Raw genomic sequence first — 16459 nt, 5'->3', positions numbered from 1 at the left:
ACACTCCTTCTGTGGTCATTCGTTAACACGGCAATCTAAAATCTGCCAATTTTCCTCTGTAACCTTTCAGCCCCAAACTATTTTCTAACTAATTTATTTCCAAAATGTGAGTTGCTCAGTGACACATCTTTTTATCTACAAACCTTTGTGATTTCTGTTATATGTGGAGTATGATTTTGTGTTCCACAAACCCCTACAAAATCAACTTTCAACAGACTGAGCACAGTAAATGCAGTTATGATGAAGCCAGAATATATCAGAATGAAAGATGTACTATTAATCACTTCATGCAAATGGGTACATCTAATATAGCTTCTCTACACAATCTAGTAATTCAATTTCAAAGTAAAAATCACTTACACAAGTCTGCGCTGTCAGACATGAATTTCCATTTGAAACTTTCCTGAGAGATGTTTTACTGACAGATCTTTCGAATTGATCTGAAACTCCTTCATATCTTTCAGTTTCTTCAGATACATTTCTAATTACTCTAAAGGATTTGGATTTACTTTGAATCGGAGAAAGAGAAAGGATAGGCTTTAAACTCATCTGAAAGCTAATAGATTCTGTTTTTGTCATGGTGGAACTCTGTGGTTTTGGTAAGACGGCCTCTTCAAAGTTATATTTGCTGTGTTCCTTATTCTTCCAGTATTCATTTCCCTGTGACATCTTATTTAATGGGGTCTCTTTAAAAACTGCTGAATCAGATGTTCCTTGTCTACTGTGGCTGTTCTCAATGTTCTCAGCACTCTGGATGAGTTCACTGTTGTCATCCTAAATTTAGGAAACAAAGCAAGAGTGGTTGGTTCCCTCTCATCATTACATAGTTCAGTTTTACATAACCTTAACACTGCAAAATCTCTCTTTAATCTCTGCCTCCTGTTTCTAAATTTACAAGGATTCTGAAAAACAGCTGCTTTTCCTGGCAAATACACTGACTATACCATAAACATATTCTTACATCTGAAGCTGATTACACTTCTCAAAATGTCAGGTCAGATTTTGAATGCTGGTAACGTCCAAGACCTATGTCTTACCTGACATTCATAATTTCAATAGAATTTATTACAGCTTTAAACCAAAACTAAGCAATGTGTCCATGATGGTGTCTTTCCATTGAATTATTAATATTCCATATTTTCATACTGCATCTTCAACTTAAATGTAGAAGCAGTAACTCCTGCTGAGATCACTTTGCTCTGCTCTGGTAATCATCTGGTACTGGATATCATATTCATTACCATTTCAATACAATTTAAGAATTTTAGAGGTGAGTTTATTAACCTTATATCCATGCTTCTAACAAAGTCTCTGCAAAATATCCCATGAATCAAATGTATGATGTTCACTCATACCCCATCTCAACAGCAATCAGCAGGACTGAACAGATGAAAAGAGAAATAATGCAGGAGTGCATCTCGTGTTAGCCTCAGTGTTCTTATTCCCAAGAAAGAAAGGATGACAGCAGCCCCATCCTCATCTCATGATCTGCTCCTCTGCCATATGTTCCCACAGAGGATGTCAGGCAGTATCACCTGCAGTGCCTCTCACAGCTGAGGTGCAATCCTGCTCCACATGAAAGTGATCCAAGATTGTTACTGACTTCAGTGAATCCAGGATTACACAGCATGAAATGTACGTTCAAGGAGATAATCACTCAGTTCTATTAATGGTACACATTTTGGAAATTTATAGTTTGATTCCCTCAGTTATTTTGTAAAACAGTTAAATTCAGCCCATCTTGCTATTATGCAACTTAGTTACATTTTATTTCTCTGCTGTGAGCTATAGATTCAAATGCTGAGAAATAGATTTTACAGCTAAAAGTGAAATATACTAGAACATTCATAAAAGGAGGAACTTTAGCAGTCACTGTAATGACATAATGAAATTATTGAATACATTGACAATTCAGCAAATTTCTATATAGTATCAAATTATACTAGATAGGTATACTAAAATGTTGTTTTCTTTCATTAATTTCATTGCTGGAAGATTTCCACATTGCAAAGGAATTAAAGTTGGTGCTGCTCAGACAGAATATGCAGCAGAAATACCAATAATCAAGTGACATTCAAAAGCTGGAATTTTGTAATTCACTTTCAACAATGTCAATAAGCAAAACCAGTCTTCATTTGTAGTTTTAAAAGACACAATGAACTCTTATTTACTGAAGTCCTGTAAAGGACTTGGATCCCACTCAAATTTATGATGCAGGCTTTTTTTTTCTTTTTTTTTTGTAGTAATGATGCACAGTTCTGGCATCTCTCTGTTAGCATAGGGGCTGACAGAGTTAGGTTTCTTTTGTCAACTTGTTACACAGGGTACACCTGCACTGAGTCCTTGGTTAGACAGAGCAACCTGACAGAGACAAATCTACCTGTTGGTATGTGGGGAAAAGATGATTTATCCTCTCTGTCTGCCGTGAAGGCAGAATCTCATCCTAGAAGTTTGAGAAGGAGGACTGCTTTGTCAAGAGCTACATGCACAAAGTGGCCTACCTCCTCACTGCTGTCAGTTCCTTCAAAGCTATCTTCAGTTTTGGTTTGCTCCTGTTCTCCATTACTGTCGGGCTCCAACTCCAATGGGGAAATGGAACTTTCTGGGGATATACTGGGAGACGTTCCGTAAGGAGCTGATCGAGGTTTGGATGCAAATGTGAAAACCTCTTTCTTACTCCTTTGGTGATCAGCTGTTTCCCTCTTGGGAGGTTCAACAGAGGCATTCTGGGCTGAGGGTAAATTACAGCAGGCTGAACTTCCAGTAGCTTCAAAGTGCTCCTTCCTATCCAACTGAATGCTCTCAGTGAACCTCTCTGGAAACACCCATGTATCTGAAACACACAATTTCAATGCCAAAATATGTAAATTGTCAGCTACTCTGAAGTTGTACAGCAAAGTAAGTTTTTCTAATACAGAAATATTTTGCCTATCAAAGAAGAATAAGAGGAATGAGGATGCAATGAAAAATATCAGGTTACTTTCAAAGTGCAAAGGTAATAAAGTTTCTAAACAGAGCTCAAAAAGTACACAGGCTTTGGTACAGGACATGGAAACCTGCCATTTGCAAACCTGAAACTGTTTAGCCATCAAGATTTGAAACCCACAACTCAATTTTGTTCTAGGAAAGCATGATTTTATTTAACATGGAGATTGATCATTTTCTAAAGGCATTTTTTGCATCTGACATCTAAAAATAATCACACATTGGTGGAAAGTTCATAATATTACAGTCTGCTCCTTCTTTACTGCTGAAATTCCACACTTTTACATTCAGAACTTATGGTTTAAATCTCAATTTCAAACTACTGTTCTGATAAAAAAGTGTGACATGAAAAATGTATAAAGATATCTGTTTCACCAGGTTTCCCTGAATACAGCCACAACTAATCTGACAATTTTAAAACAAACAATAAACTACAGAAATGAATTTAAAGATTGAGTGCACCAGATACACATGAAAAGACCATTTTTATGTTCTTATTGTTAACTTATATTTTACTATTTGGAATGATGGTATAGAAAAAAATGTCAATTTGATTGATTACAACCAATCTCAAATAGCATCTAAGAAAAGGAGAATTGCTCAAGTATGCAATACTTCCTTATCTTCATTAAAGGTAGTGTGGTGTGGATTATTCACTAGATATTGAAACTTTCCAGCTCCATAAAACAAAGTTACCATCAACCATATTAAAAAAACCCAATGAAAAAATACTAAAAATGTAATAATAAAGTAGCATTGCAATAATAAAATGCTTGCCATCACAGGAGACAGTAAGTTTAGTAGGGTATTTTGTGCTTTACTGTGATATTTTACTTTTAGTTTTGTTAGAATTACCACTTCAGGCACATTCATCAGCTTGGGGGGAGTGAGAGGTGGGAGGAAGTCTGAATCACCATAAGTGAAGGCAAAAGAAAGAAAATTGAGATGCCAGGAGAAACAGCTGCCTTCTTACTGGGTTGCTATGATTTTTCCAGTTTACTCAAGACAGACAATAAAGCTACCATACTCCAGTTAATATCCAGGAACCAGGGGAAGGTTGAGATTTGATGTATCTTGTATGACCATGGCTTGCATGTTCTTGTTCCAGAAAAGACCATTTTTCAATCTCTTCATGAAGACCATCTTTAGTAAGAACCCCCAAGGCTTTTCAAGTAAACTCTTATTCTGTTAGAAAATTGTTCTGCTTTAAAACAATGTAGTAGATTCTGCTTTTAATTATTATAAGCCTTGAAAGCTGAACATGCAAGTGATTCCATTTATTTTATAAGTATTTTGGACTAGTTTTTCAAAGAGCATCAAGAAATGAGTGAGACTACTCAAAACTTTTAGGAAACACCCTTCAATGAGTAAACCAAATGACTTTTAGTTCTGTATCTATAACTACAGGTTCTTCAAAGGAGGGTGTTGGGGCAGAATTCTCCAGTCTACTATCATTCAAGATTGTGTCACGCTCCTCTGATAAAGTACTTTTATAGGCAATTGGAATTACATGTGAAGGGTGGTACACAAATAAAACAACTGAAAGCATAAGAGAAAACACAGTCATTAACATTTCACAGATTTTATGCTTTTGGTATATTTTATATCTATATAAGCTACCTTTATTAAGCAGCCATTTCCCCTATAAAAATGAAATGAGAAGAGGGATATTTTCATGAGCTTTTTAAGTGAGGCTGAACATAGTATTTGTATGTTCAAGAACAAAGACTCAGGAACCGTTTTTTCCCCAACTGATTCTGTGTCCTAACATGATCGAAAAACTCTGTCACACAAAATCAGTATTTTCAATTGTTCAATTATTTATCCTGTAGGAATCTGGCCCATCAGGACTGAGATTGTTTTTAAAGTCTTAGGACCTGGAGATGCCTTGTTCACAACTCCAGGAAGTGCTATACAGAAATGACACAAAAATATTACTTATCCCCAAACTTCAACTAGACAACTCTTCAGGATGTGAAGAATCTTTTTCCCAGCTCTTTTGGTTACTAAGTCTAAAATGATATTTACCCTTTCTCCTAAGGCAAAATTTTAAAATTTTTACTTGCTGCATTTATCGAAACAAACAAACAAACAATCTTTAAAAGTTACCTAGCTAAGAAACTTTTTGTATTTTTTCTTATCTCAGCACTTTGCAGTCTTCTTTCCAGACAGGCACCCACCCTTCCAGTTTAATCTAGACACATTTTATTAGGTTTCCCTGTCAGTGCTGAGACTAACACCAAAATACATTACATACACTCCTTCAGTATTCAGAAGGTCTTTTCCCCATGATAAAATCAGATTTGACATGTCTCATGCTGCCTTTGTGGTTTACAAATATGCACTAATAGCTCAGACCACTGTGAAGAGCCCTCTAGGGTCTGGTTATACACTTAGTGTACAACCCACTTCAGGAGAATTCACTAATTCTTATGCACATAGAACTGGGAAAGAGGAGAGAGGAGTAGCTTAATATTTTTCCCTACTGACTTAGCACCAATCCACTTCCCACACTGCAATCTCACCTGTTCTGTTCTCATTCTGGAATAACTTCCAATGCAGTTGTTGCTGTTTAATTTGTAGAGGGTATTACAGATAAAAATCTGTAATGAATTCTGAGGGAAACAATGTGCTGAATCACTTGCTTTTTAAGATTTTAAGTCAGTTTTGAATGAAGTATCAAAACATGGAAAAGAAATCCTAGAGCAACAGTTTTTATCAAGTGTTTAGAGAACATGAGCCAATTAGAGCCTTAAACTCCTGATTTCTAATCCTGGCTCTGCCTCAGATATTCAAAAATTTCTTACACTTCAGTCACCATTATAATGTCTTGCCCAGACCAAAAGGAGTTCAGAAATATAAAGAACTACTTTAGAATTAATAATATCTCTATAACATTAGTCTGAATATTCTACCTTTTTAGCCTAAGCCACCCTGTAAAGAACTAGATTAATTTCTAGAGTTGTTGAAGAAATATGAGAAACTTGAGATAGGAATAAGTCAAACCCAAACACTCATTTGCATAGTACTTATTCTTAATGAAATATCCAGGGGGCAGACAAAAAAGTCTGTATGATTTGAAGATGACATTTCATGCTGCTTACAGAGTTCAGCAACTTCTGTAACCTGTAGTGAGTGTAGCAGTCTTTCAATAGTCAACAAGTGAAAGATATACAGGGAGTTTTGGACTAAACAAAATCCCTTTACCACTCCAACAAAACCTATACTGAAATTTCTTTTTAACTCATAGTTTCCATGTCAATTGTAATGAATAATTTGGAGTACATTCTGAGTAAAATATGCAAACTACTACATAATCACAACATTGCAGCAAACAACATAAATGCGAGAATGATCACCTTAACATCTAATTAGCTCTTCTACACAGTCAGACTTATGCTAAAACTCCTAATCACAGCCTAACATTATAATGAAGACTTCAGCATTGAGTAAATAAGATTGGCATAAACAGTGTTCACTCATTTTATCTCTTCTCTCAGGTCAAGTTTATCCCACTTTGGAAGATGTCCAGAACAAAGCCTAGAAGGGGACTTTGCTGATGAAGAAGTTGCTTATAGGAAGTTCTTCAGAAAAAATAAATCCAGTACTAATGGATAAAGAAATCATTAAGCCATCTATGTAAAATGAGATAACTTCATATACTGAAAAGAAACAGAAATCTGCAGACTGAGAGTGACAACAGTGACAAGCAATGAAAATACAGGGAAAAAATTTGTAGAACTGTAACTTACCAACACACATAATGTATTTATCTATCTGTACACACAACTAAGATTATAAATAAACAGTATTCATTCTTTGAAATTCAAACAGCAAAAGAACAGAGTTTACACATATCCTTCTTCCTCAGTTCTCTGCCTCTGAATTTATGAGAGGACATTCAGACAGGCCAGCCTACTGCCCTAAAGCTGCCTTTTCATATCACCTATATTTTCATAAAATAACAAGTGTTGATTTTTTTTTCTGGCAGTAGATAGAAGTTTTGGTGCTCTAGATGAAAAACAAAGTTAAGATAGTGATTCCTGCCCCAGAGTTCTCAAAATTCAGATAAATAGCAAATAACTAAAAAATTCTCCAGAAGATTTCTCTATTTGCCTGAACATTGTGGATCTCTTTCAGTCAAATTATGGAACCCATAATAGCAATTATGAATTACTGAAACTGCCAGAGTATATAATCACTTCTAAATATCCCTAAAGAATAAACACAAAGGAAATCACTCCAATATTAAGGAAAATCTCCTTGGTCAATTTTGAGCACATTTAAATTGTCCAGCCACTTTTCAAATTGGTGACTATGCCATCTAATAAAAAGTAACACTACTTTTTCATAGAGACAAGGGATACTTTTGCCCCAGTAATGCAATTCCCAGACTCAAGCAAAGGAAGTAGATAGACAATGTATGACAAAAGAAATCCACAATTTTTGGCAGAGAGGTGAGAAAGGGGAAAACTCAAAATTTAAGCTGAGGTGTCTTTCTGTGAATAACAAAAGAAATAAATCACCACTGAACTCTATAAACAGAACAACTCTTTCGCTCTCCTTTCCTCCCTCCCCTCCCAATATTACATAGGTACATAGTACTGTACACAGTACTATTACATAGAATAATTTAATATTCTAAACTCTTATCTAGGACAAGCAAAATTTCTTGTACATTTCATATTTGGAATCTTCAGTGTTAAATTTATTAGGGATTTAAAGAATAAATTATTTTTAGTTCTTTTCCTTTAATCATGAGAGCATGGAATTTTTCTTTTGATATTCATTCACTGCTCTGGTACTCTGCTTAATCCTGCAAATCTTTATCAATGCTCTAAAGCAATTCTGTTGCAGGGTGCTTGATTTCCATAATCCCCCACAACACAGATGTTTATTTTTTATATGAACTGCTTTTGGGTCCTTTGAAATTTACAACATTCCTTCAGACCACATAGAACTGAAATGTAAAATAACATAAAATGAGTACCATACCATTGGTTATCTCCCATGTGGATTTGGCTGCATTTTTTAGAGATAATCTTATTTGACTGTCCTTGTCTGGTGATGGTACTTGTGGTGAGGTGAGCTGAAAATCTCCTTCTCCACTTACAGATGTTTTCTGAGTCTGAATTTGAGGGTCTGAAATGCAATAGAGAAATGAAATGCCTATGAAGACTCATATTGTGTGCACGTGGGGCATTGTACTGGGATGCAAACATCTAAACAGCATGGGAATCTTGCAGGGCAGCAGGAACAGGGCAGCCACAAGGAAGGAAAAATTTAACACAAGGTAAGGAAGAAGGGCAAACCATAGTAATTATAAAAACCAGGCTTGCAAAAGTCTGCAAAACAATCAAGAACCACAGCGGCAGCTCAGTTATTTTCACAGCATGAGGAAAGAGGAGCATGTGTATAAATTGTGGGCACTGCCAGCAGGTGATGATCCCTGGCTGAATCACTCACAACACAAATAGCTGCAGAGAGAATGAGCATTTATTCACCCTAATACAGGAGAATAAATCATGATTTAATGAATATGTCTTCAGTAATTAATTAAGTAGATAAAGGATTAGAAAAACAAAGAATCAAGTCCTAGATTCAAAGGCATAATCATGCAAAAAATTGGCAGTTTGAGAAGACTACGTATTCTCTGCTTTATGCTCTTACCATTTTGATATTCATTTGCAGTTGTTTGGAGAGTACTTCTTTTGCCTCCTTGATCTAAAGTATCATTGCATGGCCACAGTGGTAGCTCCAACCTCTCATTTTCTGGTATGGTTTCAGTGGGCATTCCTGAATTTTGAAGTTGGCATGATGTTTTGCTACCCAAGGTCTTTGTTACCTTGAAAGATATTATTTCTTGATGAAAGACAAAAATATAACAGCTTTCAAAATACTCAAACGTAAAACACAGATTATGAATTACACTTTTCCCCCAAATATGTATTTCCAAATCTTTTTTTTAAACGCTATCTTTTCTCAAAACCTCATGGTAGGCTCTATTTAGCGTGGTATCTTCAATCTTTACAGTCAAGTAGCAAGCGGAGGTTTTTTTTCCACTGAGTGAATGGAACAACGCAAAGAAAAGGGGAAAAAATTAGAATTCACTATCAGAATAAAAAGACTAAAACTTGTAGTTATTCTAGACCTCAGGAGCCTTTTCTTCTTTGAAGAAAGGAATATCATTTTACAACCTGACTTTCAAGTCACTTCCTACACAAGAGTTGGCTGGATCCCTTATTCTTGGTATTAAACTGAAAACTGTGGTCCTGATCAGATTCCAAAAACCTGCATATTTGTTGCTGGCAGAGTGGGATCAGGTGTTTTCCCTGGCATTATAATTGACAGCATCACATGAGCTACTCTAAGGCTGACTATCAGAGCATCCTGAAGTGTAATTTCTACTCTGCATTATAGCTCTCATTGTAAGGCAAAATATTTACACACATACACACACACACAGAAATTTCAGCAGTCTAGAAAAAAAAATTCAGAAAAGAATGATAAGAGAATTTCAGTAGAAAGAGGCGTCTTTATGTCTGATGCTGAATCAGCCTGTTTCATTTAAGTTGTGAAATTCTCCACTCTCTTGTGATTCATTGCAGTACAGAACCACTTTGTTGTATTTAGTCAGAGCCTCTCTGCAATTAGGGCCTGCTGCCCTTCGTCCTTCAGGCACCCCTTAGAAGAGGCCTGGCATCTCCACAGCCCTGCATTCACTGAAAATAGAAACCAGATTTCCCCTTGGCCTTCTCTCCTGTGGGCTCATGAACCCCTACCCTGTGCTGGAGCCACCCATGCATTTCCCTTGCCCTCCTCTGGATGTTACAGGATAGCTGGCACTGAGACCCGTCACAGCTCTCTGGAGGCAGCCTCTGGAATAAACCTTTAGTTTAATTCCTCTGCTTATCAATATCTTCCTTTGCAAAAGGGCCAATGGTGTTGGAATTTAGCCCTTCTTACCTTTCCAGGGACCTTTGCATTGGTTCTTCTGTTTGAAGATGGAGGTGGCCCAAGGATCTTTGACCCAAATGCAATATGTGATACATCCTGAGTTTTACCATTGCATATGTTGCCTTGGCCTCTATTACTCAAGATACCTAAGTTAAGAAAATTAAGAGTTAAAAAAAATTACAGTACTTACAAACAATAAAAATTAGCATTTTTTAAAGAATCAACTAAAAAAAAAGAATTATGAATACTAAACATATATAAGAGTTATGTTCCTTTAAAGTGCACTCCCTAGAAATATAGGAATAGCAAATGCACATTTTATAAAAGTGTGTCAACATATCAGCAAGAAACTTTTGGTCTATTATAGAGACATAATTCTAATCTTCTTGCTTTAAAGATTTATTTAAAAGTGGGTTATTTATAAACAAAAAAAAAAGGTTTGCAGGATTTCTTTAGAACTTCAATGAAAACCTAACTTCCGTCAGGAAGAAAAAAGAACTCTAATTAATAAATAACAGAATAAATAAATAATAACACAAAAAAACTAAGGCAAGACTGTCAAGGTATCAGTCACAGCTCAGAGAACTATTTACATGTACCCTGCATTTTGAAATTACTGAATCTACTGTATTACCAGGGCTGAGCCCTAATATTGCAAATGCACTCTACTGCTGCTAAAATATTTATTACTATTTATATTTTTTTTACTGCTTGAACTGTAGATTTATTTTTATAAGTCTTTTAAAGCATGGGAATTGCCAACTAGTCTTCAAGACAAAAAGTAAACATGGAATGTAGGTGAATATTCTCCAAAAAATTTAAAAAGGAAGGACAGTAAAATGGTTACACATTAATTTTACCATCGAGGTTGTACAGCTGCATGTACTATCTATTTTCCTTTTATAATTCTCCAATATTGTCAGTGAATTCTCCTTTCCAGAGCTGGTAAAAATGGTATCTTCACATTAATTTATATTTAATATTTACAATGTCCAAAGATATTTTCTTGCTACAACTTGTATTAAATTGCTATCTCACTTTAGAGATTTGACACCTTCATAAAGCAATAAAGTAGAAACAAAATATTCTGCCAATTCCCCTGAGCATTTTTCATAACCTTATTTCAAGATCAGCTTTATTTACAGTGTCATAAAGGAAATGAAAAACAGATCATACATTAGCCACCAATATCATCACTTACTGTACTAATAAGCACAGAAGAAGCTCCTTACTGCCATTACCTGACTCTTTTCCTGATGTGACATTTGGTTGCTGTTAACAGCTGCCATTTCACAAGATCAGATGACCTGTCTTGGTTTAACATCAATTTATTTTTTACTGGCTACCTTGGGATGCTGTTAGCTCCAATTAGAAAAGCTGATTTGCATTAAAATCTCTCTTAATGACCACATTAATTGACTACAATTAATTACCTACATCTACACATAACAGTGTGTTGATGACATAATGAAATAATATGTGTAATTAAAAGTGGATGATACTCAAAATAATTTGGGCTTTTGATTATCAAATAAACAAAAAAGTTTAGTGGATTAAAGGAAGATTTTCCAATTAAAATGTACCTAAACATACCAAAGCTTCCAATTTCAAGCAGGCCAATTTCTGAAATTTAAAAAATGTCTGGAAGGACACATGCTATGTTTATTAGGTGGGATTGAAGACCACTTCCACTTATGAATAATTTTACAACTCCAGATTTCCAATAATGAACATAAATAATCTATGTTTCTCTATACTGCTGTTTTTTAATGATGATCTATCTCTTTACAAAATTGCTTTAAAGAGATAATCAGTATTTGAATCAAGACAATAAGGACTGGAAATATTTTTGCCTTGGTGAAATTCTGCTGTTGACTTTACTGCAGGTAGAAAGCAATACACAGTTTCAAAGCAAAACAGCAGCTTTACTAAAAAGCTCTCAACTGTCTGACCCAAGTCTATTTAAGCAATTTCACATCTTAGCATTTGTATCCACAATTCAGTTTCTACTGATTCTTGGCTTACAGATCTTACTCAAGCAGACATGCAAACCTAAACATAAAAACACAGGAAATGCTGGTCTAGAACAGGCCAACAATCTCTCCAACATTCAGTTCCAAAGGCCAAACCCAACACTTCAGAAATAGCACAAGATAATTCAGTATGGACTTTTGAAATCATCTGCCTTCAACAAAGTTCTTAGTGTAAGGTAGGAAAAGCTTGGAAGTACAAAATTGAATTTTCTCTTTACATTTTTACTGCTGCTAAATACAACATTACTGTTACCTATATAAACTGGCAACTGATTTTGGAATCATACCAATTTCTTTACCAGTCTCTTTTAGCAGTAGATTCCACATTTTAATCATTCTGTACACCATGGCATTTTCTTTCATGAGTTTTTAATTTTCAACTGCAACATCACATCAAATGATGTCTTGTTTTTGTGCCATGAGATAAGAAAAACAGCTTTTATTGAACATCCTTTGTATCACTGGTTACTTTTTAAATGCCCTTATGTAAATTTTTAATGTTTTTGGCATATCTTATGTGAGAGATTATCATTCATGCCGCTTCTCCCTGAATCACTTCTTGGTCTGTAAGATATTTTCTGAGATGGTTTAGCTGATAATGTATAAAGTATTTCAGATAATAATGCAAAAATGATTTAAAAGTTTGATACCTTTTTCATTTCCTATGAATTTGAATTTCCTGCTACTTAGTTTTTTAAAACATATTAAAATCTGAAAGTTCTACTGAGCTGCATCTCTGGTGATGATAACCTGCCAGCCTTGATTCATTTAATTTTGATCCTTTAAAGCTTAACTGTAGTTATCATTCCTCCCCAGTGCAGAATCCTCTGCATTTAGCAAAGCTAGATTTTATGAGACATCATGTTTCACATTTACCCCATACAGTGGTCCCTAGACCATAATTTTTCAACACAGTGGCCACAAGACATAAAAACAATAAACCTTGCTTTGAAAACTGTGATATTTCCTGCATGTTACCTGCTTTTATTTTTAGGAAAAAGTAAATATGGGATTTCCTATCTAACAAGCTTAGAATTTTCTGAAGTCCCACTCTTTATTAAACCAGTATCTGTATCATAACAAAATTTTGCTCCCCTGTTATTTGCTTCTCCGTTGAGATTATTCATAACTATGATAAACAATACAGAGAGTAGAACAAAAGCTTTTCAGGTCTCCTGCTGTTAGCCTTCAGCTGTAACAGTAATTTTAAATTTAATTCTTTCTTTGCCTTCTCTTAGCTTTTATCCAAGTCAATAGCTTGCATTGTAGCACATCACTGCCCAGCTTCTTTAATAAATCTCTTCAGTGCAATGCTGCTAAAGTCTAAATTATATGGTTCATTATTTTGTAGCTTAAAGAAACATTCAAATAAGACAAGACACCTATAAGACAAGATTTCCCTTTTCAGAGTGTAAGCTGAGGACACTGCATGCTCATATTGCCAGCAAAGTTTCATTGATGTGAACATACTTTAAAAAGAAGTGTAACAAGTTTAGTGCAAAATGCTTCAATGTACATTCATATGACATCTCAAATATTGCTATAAATATATTGTTATAAATCTCATGCTTGAATTAGAACTGTTCAGGCTCCACACAGATCTCAAACTACAGAACACACATGTGTCTATGTGCTTGAGGCACTACAGGTGTGCAGGAGTTGTCATGTTTCATTTTAAGACAGCGGAACTCTTAACATGGACATTTAAAAAACAATCAATTGTTTGCACACACACTGTATAGATTGTACTCAGTATTTTAATATAGCAGAATACCTGTTTCTTGCACTGCCTTTTCCCTACATTTTATTTTTGGCTTGTGAATTTCATTTAGATCCAGCAGTTGTGTAACTTGTGGGACATCAGAATTGAGCTGGCAGGTTGGAGGAATATCATCTGAGGCCTCATATGGCCCAGGTGTAACAATGGATGTACCTAGAATCAGAAAACATGGGCTTTACTTCATGACACCATGGAATTCAATTGGACTTATATTATTTGGTAGATTACATATACTTTAGTTCATATGGCTATAAAAACTAAATAGGTTATGGTAATTTGAAAAATTTGCTGCAATTGATCACTTTTTATTGCAAATTTTAAAATTATATTGTGTATACTTTTAGGCCAAAATTTTTTAATACAGTTAAAGAAATATACACTAATGGCTGGAGTAGCCATAGAGAATCAACTTTGATTTGTCAAGAGAGCAAACAAAACAATAACTAAATATATTTTGTTAATTTTTATTACAATTCAGCTTTAATTGTAACACTGATACAGTGATTTTCAGATAAAATGAACAGCTAAATATGGTATTCATATCTGTGGGACTGAAGTAGCAAAGAAGTCCCATATATGCAAATAAAGAATTTAACAAGCTTTAATTCCAAACTTTGGACTTCATTATGCTTTCATGATAAACTAAAAAGCTGTCAACCTATGTATTCTTGTGACACCAGGCATAGCAGAATGTGAGCTGATTATCTCTGCTTTCCCTTTGATAACCAATATAGACTGAGTTTATGAAAGCTGCTCTCTGCAAAGAAAGGAATCCATGTCAGAACCATTCCTGATGTTACAATACAAATTCATCGCAAATTTTAGAAGACTTGAATATAATAAGCAAATGAATTAGCCTATTTTCCAAGAAAAAGAAGAGGAAAACAACCTGAAACCCAAACATGAATAAGGGATCAAGTATTGAGATTCAAATTAAAAAAATCAAATGTCCCATGCTGTATTTCAGTGCAGGATATATTTTTTCAATCTTTTTTTTTTTTTTTGCCAAGCCAGTACATTATTTATCACTGTTGGGCAATACTTAGTGATAAAAACCCATACATAAGTTCTGCATCACTATGGAAACAAGAAACTAGGTATAGTTTAAGCTTGTGTGCTTCAGTGTCATGAGGCAGAAAAGATGAAGTATTTCCTCTTCTATCTCAATAATCTCATACAGAAATAATTTCTCTGTATATGTGGTTGGCCCCTTTCCATTTACTGTCATTTTAAAAATTCAAAACATACTGTATACTTGCTACTTGAAAAGAGTAACACACTCATTGCACCTTGAAATCAGTTCTTCCACCACACCAAGGAGTTTGAAGCAAAGAGCTCGACCCCTGTCCTGGTTTCTGCTGGGAAAGATTTAATTTTTGTCCCAGTAGCTGGCAGAGGGCTGTGTGCTGGATCTGGTGTGTGACCAGAGCTGATGACACACTGGAGTGTGAGTTGTTGTTCAGCTCCCCAAGCTGCCCTGTCAGGGAGCAGATGGCAGGGGGCACAAGAAGCTGGGAGGGGACACAGCCAGGACAGCTGACCCCAACTGACCCCAGGGATATTCCAGACCGCAGGGCAGTGTGCTCAGCATCTCAATGAGAGGGAAAGCTGACTGGGGGGAGCTGCTGGTGGCAAACAAATCATGCAAATAAAAAGCAATTGTCCTTCTTGGGTTTTATTTATCTTTTTCCCCCTTGTAGTAACAATTTAGCATTATTAAGGTGTTCTTATCTCAACCCATACATTTTCCTACTTTTACCTTCTGCTTCTTTCTCCCATCCCGCTGAGGGGAGTGGCTGTGTGGTGCTTAGGTGCTGGCCAAAGTTAAAGCACAACAACTCTCAATACAATGTCCCTGCATTCAGTGGGGCTCAACTAACTGGTCATTCTGAGAGGGGAAAAAGCTTTATTAAAGAGTAATTGTTATCTGAAAATTAATAATAAAAAAATCTTACTATTGTTTTTAATTGGGTATGAAGTATAGAATCATTTTAATTCAGCCAAACCTTCAGCTGCAATGAAAATTTAAGATGGGTCTAGAGAACAGGTTTAGAGGACTAGCTGAGGGAACAGGGGTTGCTCAGCCTGGAGAAAAGGAGGCTGAAGGGAGACCTTGTACAGAGGTAGGTGTTGGTGTCTTCTCCCAGGCAACAAGCAGCAACGTGAGAGGAAAGAGCCCCAAGTTGTGCCAGAGGATGTTTAGATTCGATAATGGGAACAGTTTCTTCATTAAAAGGGTTGTCCAGTCCTGGAACAGACTGCCCAGGGTGGTGGTGGAGTCACCATTCCTGGTGGTATTTAAAAGCCGTGTGGGTGGGGATCTTAGGGACATGGCTTAGTGGTGGCCTTGGCAGTGCTGGCTTAACAGTTGGACAGAAAAGACCTTAAAAGTTTTTTCCAACCTAAACAATTCCATGATTCTGATTCTATTCCTATATTCTATATTCTATTTCTATTTCTATATTCTTGCCTAGATAAGGAAATTCAAAAGCATACAGAAAGTACTAATGACCACCAGCTGTGTAATAATCATAGAATTTTTAATGGAGTAATTAAAAGTGTAATATTTTAGTATGCTTACAGTTTATTAAAGATGTTGCCTCATTATGTTAGCTGCATTTTGGAATTTTGGAACTCATTTAGAATATTTAAGCACATTTCAGAAGCTGTTTAGAATGGAAGGGAAAAAACAATGCACCAATGG

General features: G+C 35.6%; 1 protein-coding gene across 1 annotated transcript in view; it reads right to left on the bottom strand.

Moving 5' to 3' along the window:
- Positions 1-16459, bottom strand: part of CUNH3orf67 (chromosome unknown C3orf67 homolog) — a 65088-nt gene that overhangs the window by 29284 nt on the left and 19345 nt on the right. Inside the window, 5 exon segments of the mRNA XM_031056314.1 lie at positions 2502-2833; positions 7981-8127; positions 8656-8830; positions 9952-10088; positions 13750-13908. Coding sequence (XP_030912174.1) covers positions 2502-2833; positions 7981-8127; positions 8656-8830; positions 9952-10088; positions 13750-13908 — 950 coding nt within the window.

Source organism: Geospiza fortis, unplaced genomic scaffold (assembly GCF_000277835.1).
Source record: "Geospiza fortis unplaced genomic scaffold, GeoFor_1.0 scaffold70, whole genome shotgun sequence".
NCBI lineage: Eukaryota > Metazoa > Chordata > Aves > Passeriformes > Thraupidae > Geospiza > Geospiza fortis.
Note: the sequence above shows the minus strand (reverse complement) of the source record. Positions and strands in the feature narration are given on the sequence as shown.